General features: G+C 35.7%; 1 protein-coding gene across 4 annotated transcripts in view; it reads left to right on the top strand.

Annotated features, from left to right (window-relative positions):
- LOC127856853 (guanine nucleotide exchange factor VAV2-like) overlaps positions 1-13,462 on the top strand; it is a 71,950-nt gene that overhangs the window by 23,341 nt on the left and 35,147 nt on the right. For 3 of the 4 annotated variants that reach the window (XM_052393025.1, XM_052393017.1, XM_052393008.1), the window contains 5 exons: positions 5,187-5,282; positions 6,372-6,481; positions 9,330-9,451; positions 10,402-10,461; positions 11,033-11,226. In XM_052393025.1, coding sequence (XP_052248985.1) covers positions 5,187-5,282; positions 6,372-6,481; positions 9,330-9,451; positions 10,402-10,461; positions 11,033-11,226 — 582 coding nt within the window. Of the gene's footprint in view, positions 1-5,186; positions 5,283-6,371; positions 6,482-9,329; positions 9,452-10,401; positions 10,462-11,032; positions 11,227-13,089; positions 13,203-13,462 lie in introns of all 4 variants that reach the window. The other variant, XM_052393035.1, reaches the window with a different exon arrangement.

Here is a 13,462-nt window from a genome sequence, read left to right as displayed (position 1 = left end):
GGGATTATAATTTTTTAAATTCGGTTCGGGAATGGGTTCGTTTATTTGACACATAGATATGCAAGGAGAAGGCCTGTTTGACACATAGATATGCAAGGAGAAGGCCTGTTTGATTGTGTTAAGTTGACGACAAACAAGCTGCTTATATTTACAAATATTGACAACATTTAAAAAATGGTAAAAATGGTGCCCAATATTTTTTAGTGAGACCCTTGATTCTTTGATCAAGACATCAAAATCTTTCATTTCCTTATTTGCACATTTTAACCCATACCATAAATGTTCAATCAAGTTAGTATCTTTTTGTGCAAATTTCTTTTCATCAAATTAATAGAACTGAACTGTAAGAACTGTCACATAAACTTGCATTTTAAGTTTATAACTGTTTTCTGTATAGATTCAGTACGATGTATGCATTTAATAATCAGCTGCACAAAACAGAGCAATTCTAACCACCACTTAATCTTACAATTTACAGTCACAGTAAAATCATTATTATTGGTGGGATTTTTATTTTTCATAAATAATTTGGGTTGACAAATTCACAAATTTAACACAAACCTATCGGAAAATGACGGAAACTAATTCCCTTCTCTTTTTTCCAAATCAGAAATTCATGATTGTATAAGTCCAAGTAAAAGTAATTTCATAAATAAACAATGACATTTCATTCTGACAAATATGAATGATTTTACAGTATGTAATAAATATTTGTGCACAGTTGCCCACTGTCACACAAATAGAACATAACCTGCCTAGAAAGATGACCCTTGTATGCAGAGCACGATGAAGTAAAAAATTACACATATAATATTTTAGCACACTTTCATTGCAAGTTATAGAGCACAAATATATGAGCTGTACTCTGTGAAAAGGGGGGTTATTGCGTGTGCATAAAGTGTCATCCCAGATTAGCCTGTGCAGTCCACACAGGCTTATCAGGAACAACACTTTCCGCTTTTATGAGTGTCTTCTTATCAAAAATCCAGTTTGGACGGAAAGGGTTGTCCCTGATTAGCCTGTGTGGACCACACAGGCTAATCTGGGAAGACACTTTATGCCCTTGCACAAGGCCCCATTTTCACAGATTGGGGTCTCAATGATGTTAATATGCACGTTAACTTTGCCACAAAACCATTACTGCCACGGCTTTTGCTCACCATTTTGGCAACATATTTAAGCATGTTGCTTTTATAATGACATCTAGGGTTAGCATGTTTAAGGCGTGGCCACTGGACTTGTATGAAAGACTTCTGGTACCTGATAATATTTCTGGAGTTTTTATTTTTCAATTATCATTGCTTTCTTGGTTCAATGCAAATTTTAAGCAAGATAATATATGCTAATATCAGTAAATACACTTAAGAAATGTTGGGGCCAGACTCAATGAGTTTGGTGGTAAATCTTCCAATAAATAAAAGAAATATTCTTCAGCATGCAAATGCATATTGGCGTGATGATCAAGGGAATTACACCATTTTAAGTTTCAATTCATTATAAAGCTTTTGTGTTAAATACATGTGTATTTGCATGTATTGTATGAATGTAAAGGCATGCTTTGAAAACATTTAATGGAACAAAAACCTTTGAAGAAATATACATGTATTGTGTTGTGCATTTTTTAGCTCAACTATTATATATGAAATATATATAGTGGAGCTATCCTACTCAACCTGGCGTCGGCGTTTCCGTTCCGTTAGCATAAGCGTGCAAATGTTAAAGTTTTCGTACTACCCCTATTATTTTCATTGTCCCTTGACATATTGCTTTCATATTTTGCATACTTGTTTACCAACATGACCCCAACCTATAAACAAGAGCAGAAAACTCTATCAAGCATTTTGTCATAATTATGGCCCCTTTTCCACTTAGAATATGCAGCAAATGTTAAAGTTTGCGTACTACCCCAAATATTTTCAATGTCCCTTGACATATTGCTTTCATATTTTGCATACTTGTTTACCATCATGATCCCAACCTATAAACAAGAGCATACAACTGTATCAAGCATTTTGACATAATTATTGCCCCTTTTATGCTTAGAATATGCATATTATTGATAAATCTATGTTAAACTTTGCGTACTACCCCAAATATTTCCTATATCCTTTGACCTATTTCTTTTATAGTTTGCATACTTGTTTACAAACATGATCTCAACCTATAAACAAGAGCAGACCACTGTATCAAGCATTTTGACATAATTATGACCCCTTTTACACTTAGATAATTGAACATTTTGCTTAAATTGACATAACTTCTTTATTTATGATCACATTTTATTATTACTTTGACAAAACAACACTTACCTGAATACACTGCAACTCCAATATATCGCGGTTGAAGGGGTCCAAAGATCGCGACCGTGATATATCCGGCGCGCGATATAAATTGTCAGTTTATGTATGCATGTATATGTATACATTAGCATCATTATGCAATCTCAAAACACGCTATTTACCAACCTTATTCAGGTTTGTGTTATATCCATATGTCATTAATTGGTATAACACAAAACATTATTCCATAATTAAATTTGTAATCCGAAAAACATTGCTGAGTTTTATTGTTCAAGAAAGCATGCACAAATTAGACCCATGTACAAAATGACGTCATTCATTTCTCATGAAAAGCATGCACAGCATGGGGTTTAATAGTATAGCATTGTGACTAACTGATCTATATTGTATACTGTATCTAACGCACATAGATTGTTGAGATAGGTCAGTATTGACTTGTGACATTTACTGTTATAATTGTGTACACCTTCATGTGTGCACTGGTGCGTTTCGGCAGTTCAAAGCAAATTCAATAGAGAATTGTAACACCCGAAATGACCTGTCATGTTTGACAAATGGGTCTTTTGTTTATCGCAGTACACAGGTGTTAATGTGATGTACAATGTAAGCAAACAATCTGGTCAAAACTGGATTATGACTGTTGGATTAAAGTTGGTGAAAAAAAGGGAAAAATACTTGCTTGAAACGGATTTTAATGCATCAAATTCTCAGATAAAAACATTTTATTTAAGGATTATGCTCGTCAGATTTTTGGGAGCCATAGCCGATTCGCGATATATTGGACAACGCGATATAACGGACCGTGATATATTGGAGTTGCAGTGTACCACAATGGATTCGACCCAAACAATACCGCAAGCCCCTACCCAGAATCCCTTCCCCCCCAGCCCCCCCCCCCCCCAAAAAAATTTCTTTTTGTAAACATCATCTAATAAATTACCACACCCCACATTATACCCCCCTCTCACCCCCCCACCTCCCCCCTCCAATTTTTTTTATTTTTTTAAACATCCTCTTATAAATTATCCCACCCAACATTATACCCCCCTCTCGCCCCCCTACCCCCCCCCCCCCAAAAAAAAAATTAAATTTGTTTTTCCTTTTTTTATTTTTGAAAGATCGTCTAATAAATGACCACACCCTACATTATACCCCCTCTTAACCCCCCCCCCCCCCCCCAAAAAAAAATAAAAAAAATTGTTGTCCTTTTTTTATTTTTGAAAGATCGTCTAATGAATTATTGATTATGAACCATTTCCCCATGATGGCTTTCCTTATACTGTCAAGCACTCAAATAGTCGAGCGGGCTGTCCTCTGACAGCTCATGTTCAGTTTTCAAGTTTAAAAATGCAGACTGATAAAAGGCTTAGTAGTTAAAGAAAATAAAGGTGTGCATTGTGAGAATTGGAATTTTTCAATACTGATTTATGTAATGGTGATATGTATTTGTAAAAAATACTGGTGGCAAGTATTGTCTGCGACTACATGAAAAGTCTCGAGTTAAACAGACTGACTTCACAATCCCTTATATGAAATATGGCAAGATGTATTTTTTATAAAATTAATCATATAGGACAACAAAATTAGATTATACCTTCTTCAAATGATGCCACTTGTAAGTGTTCTAGTTACATAACCCTTCCATGGTGTTTTTGGTTAAAAGAATTGTTCTATACCTTTTCTACACCTATAATAAAGAGTCCAAGGTGTAGGAAAACACATACAGTTGAGCAACTCTGTGCTTAGGTTTTCTTGTTATACTAATTATTCTGTATCCTTTTTCTACATCAAGATTTGAAGAGTCCCATGTGCAAGGAAGCACACTCTTTGCTCATAGCGGCTGAAATAGGATACAATTCAAATAAAAAATTGATCAAACCATTGTAGTTGACCAATATTTTAAGCTGAAATTTATCATTGAAAGAGGGACATGTGCTGACGATAAGCAAAAATAAATTGTAAGCCAATGAAGCTTATTTGTAGGTCCAACATTTAATATTGTTAATAGCTTAAGCTATACCTACATGTAATACTGATGGAAGGACTTGAGAGAGAATATATTATCTTAAGACTATCTTTTGTCTTCATGATAGTTGAGGCTATCTTATGTCATGATCATGGAGATTATTTGGGTTTGCTCTGCCATTCCCCAAATAAGCCAATGTCTCCAAATACAAAAATATGGCTCAATAAATTTTCGTTCAGCTACAAGATTTTCATCATAATCACCCATCAGATATTCAAAATAGTAAAAACTTGGATATAACTAGGTAAAAATTGGCTACAGAAAACTTTAACCCAGCGGGAGCATTGATTATCTGCCTGTGTCTTATTGATCTCTAAGTAGTTGTCATATTGTCTTCTTGTTTGTTTAGAAAATATCCCATTTATTTCTTAAATGTGGAGACTATTATTCATTGCCTTCATGATAGTTAAGATTATTGCTCTCCTCTTCTTAATTTGTACACCATAATATTAGACACCCACTTGATTATAGTGATAATCTGTCCTTCCTATCTTGAATTATGGAGAGTAACTCTGCTTGCCCTTAAAATAGTGTAGATTATCTTACCATGTTGTCATGGTCACAGAGATGAGCAGAGCTCTGGGAAAACAAGGCTTGATGCATGTGTGTAAAGTGTCATCCCAGATTAATCGGGGACAACTTTTTCGGCTTTTATGGTTTTTTTCATTTAAACGAGTCTCTTCTTAGCAAAAATCCAGTTAAGGCAAAAAGTGTCATCCCTAATGAGCCTGTCCAAAATGCACAGGCTAATTTGGGACATCACTTTACTAACATGCATTCAGACCCATTTCACTAGGCTCAGTTAATCTCAAATTGTCTTCTTGATAGGAGAGGTTATGTGCCCTTGTCTGTTGTTCCAGGGGGACTCGTACAGCTACAAGGAGGCTATACTGCTGGCAGAGTACAGGTTAGACAACTCTGCAGCAGCCAGAGATGCACAACGCAAGGCTGACAAGGTAAGCTGCAATGGGGTTATGCTTTTTGATCATTTTCAGTCGATGATTTGTTTGTATACAATTGTAAATCACAAAGAACCTTTCCTGGGAAAAAGGAGCTTAATGCATGTGTGTAAAAATCAGCATGTGCAGACTGCACAAGCTGATCAGGGGTTACTTGTTATGCCCCCGGATCTAATGATCAGGAGTAAATTGTTTTTGGCCTGTCTGTCTGTCTGTGATTGTATGTGTCTATCTGTCATTGTATGTGTCCCAAAACTAAAACCTTGGTCATATGTTTTGCAATATTGATGATAGCAACTTGATAGTTGGCATGCATGTGTATCTCATGAATCTGCAGATTTTGAGTGGTGAAAGGTCATCCTTCAAGGTCAAAGGTCAAAGAAAGATGATCAAAGGGGCACATTAGGGGGCATTGTGTTTCTGACAAACACATATATTGTTCCTCCTAAATTTATTTTTCCTTTGAAAGAGATTGCCTTTAATGGAACAATTCCATAAAAGCAGAAAAGTGTGTCCCTGATTAGCCTGTGTGGACTGTTTAGACAAATCTGGTATGTATATTAAAGATCATGCATTAAGTCCAGTCTTCCCAGGATGTGGAAAAAGTGTGAGTTGTTTCACTGACCTCTGTTGAACTGATATACGGTTAAAATGGTTTAAAATAATCAAACATACCAAGCAGTTTACATCCTTTAACAACCCTGACTGTTTAAAGATGAAAAGCCGAGGGCCCATTTTCAGCAACCCATTCATTCTTAGACTTAAGTCTACAAACATAGTATATTCTTTAAACTGTTCTGTACTAAAACCAGGAACTTTATTAACACCTATAATTATATAATTGTTTATTTGGAACAATATGTTGACAATACACGCACCATTTTTGCCTGTATATATGAAAACTTATAAGTATTTTTATGTCCCCCACCACTATACTTCTAGCCCTCTATAATACCTGGCATTGTGATTCAGTGGAACTGCATGTTTCAAATGGTGACATTGTGTTTTGGTGGAACTGCATTTTTCAAATGGTGACATTTTGATTCAGTGGAACTGCACGTTTCAAATGATGACATTGTGTTTCAGTGGAACTGCACGTTTCAAATGGTGAAGCTGGACGACTCCATGGCCATCACCTTCCTTGCCAAAACAGACGACCTCAAAAACAAGTGGATTGATGCAATAAACCTGGCATTGTAAGTATACTTTTACAGAATTATTAAATAAATTACACATTGTTCGTATAAAATTACCAATTTATGCAGTGCATCTTGCATTACTACTATAAACTTACAGAATTATGCATTGCTAGTATTAAACAACCAATTTATACAATACACTAGTGTTGATAATATAACGACTTCAAAAACAAGAGAAATGAGGCAATAGATGATTCTGTTTATTGATGGTTTCTCATGTTTGCTGATGGTTTCTCATGTTTGTTGACGGTTGGTCATGTTTGCTGATGGTTTCTCATGTTTGTTGCTGGTTCCTCATGTTTGCTGATGGTTTCTCCTGTTTGCTGATGGTTTCTCATGTTTGCTGATGGTTTCTCCTGTTTGTTGATGGTTTCTCATGTTTGATGATGGTTTCTCATGTTTGTTTATGGTTCCTCATGTTTGCTGATGGTTTCACATGTTTGTTGATGGTTTCTAACGTTTGCTAATGGTTAATGTTTTTTTATGGTTTCTTATGTTTGCTGATGGTTTCTCCAGGCTGTCAAGCGGTCATACTTTTTCCTACTTTTTCCTACTATTTCCTACTTTTTCATCAGGATCCTACTTTTTCCTATTTTTTTACCAAATCTTCCTACTATTCCTACTTTTTCATTTTCAATGGAGAATTATTTTTTTTTAAAGAGTTTATTTAGTAAACTTGCAGGATGAATGAATCTATGGCATGACTGTATCCCTGTTAATGTGCATTCATCTAGATGAGACCTGACAACCCATGCTGACTGTCTGCTAGCACCTCTTCAGGAGCATAAATATTTATTTCTTATGTAACTTTTAAAATTATTGACAAGTTTTTTTTTGAAGTAACAATAGTGCCTTGTTTACTTCCTTAGCATTTGTACACTGCAGACTTCACTACCTTACACAGTTCCCAGTGATGCAAGAGCTGAGGGAACCCATTGTTTATTCCAGTTTTATTTTGTTTCCATTGACAACAATTTGACCAAACCTTATGCATGTTAACATGATATTGCTGTTTGGAATGTAGAGATATAGAGATACATGTATTGTATGAGTGGTTATGTAATATGGAATTTATTACACAAGTTATTGGAAAAAAGATAAAACTGATGCTTTGCCGAGTTTTCATCATTTACAAATATAATGTAATAAATTCTGTATTACATGACAACGGATATGATGTTCTATTGATATCATAGGTACATCATGTTTAGTAATTAAAGATAAATGCACAGAGCCTAAATGCCCTGATACATTTTTATGCTCCCGGTAGGGTGGCATATTGCAGTTGTACTGTCAGTCCGTTTGTCTGTCTGTCTGTCTGCGTGTGTGTGTCCGTCCGAAAACTTTAATATGGGCCATAACTTTTGCAATATTGAAGATAGCAACTTAATATTTGGCATGCATGTGTATCTCATGAAGCTGCACATTTTGAGTGGTGAAAGGTGAAGGTCATCCTTCAAGGTCAAAAGTTAAAAAATACAATCCAAGGGAAGTAATAAGCTTTAAAAGGGAGATAATTTCTAAACCTGCCAAATGATATATTGAAATTTTATTTCAAAGCTGCGCAATAGTGGGCATTGTGTTTCGGACAAACACAATATTCTTGTCTAATGATGCCATAGCTAGTGAGGTAACTTCAAGGTGTTAAAGCTAAGTATTAAAATTATTAAACGGCATTATTACACTCCCGCAAAGTCATCAATAATGTAATAGCCATTATTTGAAACTGGAATAAACAATGTAGTGCAACTGTTTCATTGCCCAATCAATGCTGTAATAAAAGATGTCAGGTGATAAGGTCCTATCTCCAGTTGCATAATCTGCTCTGCAATGACCAGTCATTTTGAATGTAACTTAAGTCATTATAACTGCACCCTATTGTCAATTTAAAGGTTTCACAATGTAGCTGTAGCAGAGTATTTACACTGCTTTATATACTAGTATTAATCTTGTACAACAAGTTGGTGTATCACTAAATAAATTTGGTCTTCTGCTTAAGGATATAACATGCACAATATAATTACCATTTTTATATCGATACACAGAAGACCTCTAACCACTTATTTGATGATACACCAAAATGAACAGCATCTAATTACATGTATACTTCTTTATCAGGGTAGCTTTGCTTGAAACTTAATTATCATAGATACACTGTAAGTGCTGAAATTTCTTGTGGGAAAACAAAGTTTAACCCTTCATGGATGGAGAAGTTGGACAACAGTGGAAAAACACTGGGATCATGGTGCAAGAGAGATACCGGCAATGAGTTTGCAAGATATTGTACTGTCTGAATGAAGTCCATCTTGTAGTAATTCTGGTGCTAATCAACTTATAAGTCATGCAGATGGATAAAAACACAAGGAAAACATGAAATACATGCATGATAATTCACAAAAGCGTTTGTTTGGAAGTGCCCAAAAGCCAAGCAGCTCTCAGGGTTGTGGGGATAAATCTATCTGTATGCAAGTACATCCATCACACAAGGAACAGGTACAAAAGGCTGAAATCTTCTGGGCCCTTAAGGTAGCTTCCAGTGGGTATCCATACAGAACATGTGATGGCACTCCTGCTCTGTTTCAAGCTATGTTTCCTGGACCTGTGTCTAAAAAATAAGTATTATGTATTCCTACTTTTGAGGGAAAAGTTCCTACTTTTTCCTACTTTTTTCCTACTTTTCTTGCAAAAGTAGTTCCTATTTTTTCCTACTTTTTGAAAAAAGGTCACTTGACAGCCTGTTTCTCATGTTTGCTGATGGTTTCTCATGTTTTCTGATGGTTTCTCATGTTTGCTGATGGTTTCTCATGTTTGCTGATGGTTTCTCATGTTTGCTGATGGTTTGCAGAGACAATACTCAGCCAGCTGCTGGCAAGGACTGGATAATGACCACCTTCACCGAGCCCAAAACCTGTGATATCTGTGGAAAACTCCTCAGGGGGGTCTTCTTTCAAGGCTACAAAAACCCACGTAAGTTCGTACATATTGAGCCGCATTCTGGGATAATGGCGTTTAAAGCATTTTCGTAAGGAATTACTGATTGATGCAATTAATTATATGTTGGTGTTTTGTGTATAAATGAGCCATGTTCCAGGAAAACTGGGCTTATTGCATATACGTGAAGTGTCATCCCATATTACGAAAAACAGAGTAGGCAGAAAGTGTTGTCCCTGATAAGCCTGTGCAAACTGCACAGGCTTATCTGGTATGACCCTTTAGGCACATGCCTTTAGCTCTGTTTTTCTATGAGCAAGGCTAGTTTTTCTTGCTATGCATAACGGTTATCTTATAAAGAATTATTTAACAGATACAACTAGATGGGTAAGGTTGTAAAAGTAAACATGCTTCATTTCAAAATTTTCTGTTTTGTTTATAACATAAGGTATAGTGTCATGCCGATCTCATTGCAGATATAACATGCAAACATTATCCTTACATTCACCTTCATGTATGAATATATTTGTTAATTTCATCCAATTTCCTGGTTGGCTGTTGCAATTAGATTGCATATAAAGTTTATAGAGCAAACTTTCCACAAAATTTGCGGGTTTACTGAATGTAAAATCTTCATAACTTTCTTTTTTATAAAGATATTTTTTTTTTAAAGATTAATGCTTGTTAGAGTTCATAGAATAAAATGAAGTAAAGGCCATAAAAAAGTAGTTTTACAAATTTGATTAGGGTTGCTAAAATTACGGTCACGATGAAGATAATTATGTTGTTTCTGTACTGGACTCTAGCATAGACAAAATTATTTTTAAAATGGGATCATTAAACTTCATTTACATTAACTCCGAAAAAACTATTAAAATCAGTCAAGTGCATGTTATGCTTGTTGATCTCCTTATATATGGGTTAATGTTTGCAAGATGTTGGTTTGTATAAAGGTGTATGAAAACCATGCACTGTTCTGTTTTCAGAAAACACCATGTGTGTACACAAGGAATGCATAGGGAAGCAAAAGCCACAAACTCAAGAAGGTATGCATGATGAGAATTGCCTTACGCATGCTTTGTCACCATTTTCGGAACACGGCTGTGTCCATTTGGATTGAGAAAATTGCGTTGCTTTGACATTAACTGTGAAATTGGTGTTGTGTTTTGCTGACGAATACTTGAACTTTGAAAATAACAGTGTTTTCATTATTATATGTACTTATAGCTTAAACTTATAGACCTGAATAGGGAAGTGTCTTAAATGATGCAATTATTTAAAAAAAGAGAAACCTTTCAGTGGGAATTTTAGCGGATAGGTAATATTTTGACTTTGTCAGTCTGTTTCATTAACCCTTTATTTCTGTGTATCAATTAATAATTTATAAGTAGTTGTGTACAGAGTTTCGCGTTGCAAGATTGGGTAATGATAAAATGTGCATTTATTGTGTTCTGCAAACCCATCACAGGTACAAATGGTTTACAAATGATTTGAAAAAATCATTAAGAAAAGTCACAACCCTTCTAACACCTTTTCTTTTAGTTCTGCTCCCATCCATAAACAAAATTAATTTGGCGGTGGATATCATTTCATTGAAATTTGCTTGTTTTCCTTTAGCTTCCGTGCAAGGGGAAAAGATGCGTGCCACTGTGTCCTACTTTGGCAACCCCAAGCCAGGGGCAGGGCGTGTTGTTCTGCATTTCAGCGAAGGGGACATGATCGGGGTGACCAGACGAGAGGGTGACTGGCTGGAAGGGGTATTGGGCAACGCCAAGGGTTGGTTCCCGCAGCAATTAGTGGAACCAGTCAGGGTGAGTAAGCTGTACTGTGTGTTAACCAATCTTAAACAGTTTATCAAAAAATAAATTTATAATTAATAAATTGCTATGTTTCAACCATGTTGTAAAATTGTGTGAAGATACATGTTGTGTTATTTTATTAATTTTTTATGTTAACCCTTTGCATGCTGGGAAATTTGTTGTCTGCTGAAATGTCGTCTGCTGAATTTGTAAAATAAGCATTTTCTTCATTTTTTTCAAAGAATACTATCAGAATAGCAAACAGTTTGGATTCAGATGAGACGCCACGTTCTGTGGCGTCTCATCTGGATCCAAACTGTTTGCAAAGGCCTTTAAAATTCGGTTCCCGCACTGAAAGGGTTAATATAAAGAGGAAGATTTTGTATTGCACAAAATTGAGTAACATATGTTTTCTTGTGTTTGAAATTGTGAACATAATGATGCATCACTGTGTATTATTTAGTCAGCATAATTATCACCAATACATGTGTAAAGGTATATACTGGAAAAGCCATGGGCGTCTGTCTGTCCATCCCACTGTCTGCAGTAGATCAAAACTTGTCTCGAGACATTCTCCTTCAATTTTCAGCATGCAACGATCAAACGTGCAGACATTGCGCGATCCTCATCACATGAAGTTGCTGAAAAAATTATGCCCCTTTTTTATGTAATTATTTTATAACTAAATGCCCTTTGTTCTATTTTTATATTCAATAAATAATTCATTTACAACTTGAAACTTAATAAGTACATCTAATTTGGGTTAAGTGTAGTGCTTAAGAACCTATACTCTTAATCCAATATTTAAACAGTTATTGCCCTTTGCTCATTTTTTACTTCAATTCAGGAGCATATTTCAAACATATAAAACAGGTATCAACTTGAAACAAAATATTGTTTCTATCTCATTAAGAGTTTGTGAAAGTTCACAAGAGCCATAACTGTTGCTTCCATATTGTTAGAGATATTACCCTTTGTTAGTTTTTATACTTAATTTTTGTTTAGAGAATATGTTGACAATTTATAGAGATATTATCTTCAAACTTCATATGAAGGTTTTATATAGATTTCATGAGGGGAAATGCAGAGCATTAGAACCATATCTCCTGAGTTCATAATTACACAGTTATTGCCCAGCTGAATGTTCATACTGAACAGTTGTATCTTGACTTTATTATACTTTATACATAGGAAGCATTAAATCTTGGGAAACCAGGTCTTAAAGCTGAATTGCTGATCCCCTGAGATAACATAGCATGCGGGGGTTATTTCACATGCGCCTTTGACAGTTCTAGTTTTATTGGCTGAGTGATTTATCATTGCATAATCATTGTAAGTGAAAAATGTTAAAAGAAACATTTTTTTAAAATCATGCAGACGAGTATAAATGATTTGACAGCAATTATGTTCAATCTGTTTCTTCAGCTTTTCTAGGTGAAATTGCAGTTTACATCAAATTGAAGCCATTTACAATGTTTTGTAGGATGTGACAAGAAGTATGAATCAACTTATTTTTAAACCATGTTCATCAGTTTCTATGTATTACATATAATGTGTGTGTCAATGCCAGCTTTTGTAGTTCAGGCTTCATATTTTGCCCGTTTTAAAAACTAAAATATTACATACGACCTGCAGTGTCATGTTAAAACGGATCTTAAGCCATATTTTGCCAGCATAGCTCCTGATCTTTGCATGCAGCCTTGTCAGGAGCTGCGCTGTCCATTATGATGCCACGCAAGGATTTGTGGTTTCATAAGCCGACGGGGTAGCTCCTGACCAGACTGCCTGGGCTGGCCTAGAGATTGGTTTGTCACATATGGAATAAGACCCATTTTTACAAGACACCGTTCATACTATATTTGATAACTTGGACAGAAGAGGCCAGCCAGACCACCCTACGAGGAGGCTCAGATAGCTGCCCCTGGTCGCGTGAAAATAGGTGGCAAACCAAGTCCTCAGTCCAATGTTGACCTCACTGGGTACCCCTGGTAGGTCAGAGTGTATGATATATGTTGACTGGGTACCCCTGGTAGGTCAGCATGTATGGTATCTGTTGACTGTATACTCATGGTAGGTCAGAGTGTATGAAATATGTTGACTGGTTACCCCTGATTGGTCATAGTGTATGAAATCTGTTGACTGTATACCCCTGGTAGGTCAGAGTGTATGATATATGTTAATTGGTTACTCCTGGTAGGTCAAGAGTGTATGAAATATGTTGATTGGTTACCCCTGATGGGTCAAAGTG

The sequence above is a fragment of the Dreissena polymorpha genome, chromosome 1, assembly GCF_020536995.1.
Source record: "Dreissena polymorpha isolate Duluth1 chromosome 1, UMN_Dpol_1.0, whole genome shotgun sequence".
Taxonomy (NCBI): Eukaryota; Metazoa; Mollusca; class Bivalvia; order Myida; family Dreissenidae; genus Dreissena; species Dreissena polymorpha.
Note: the sequence above shows the minus strand (reverse complement) of the source record. Positions and strands in the feature narration are given on the sequence as shown.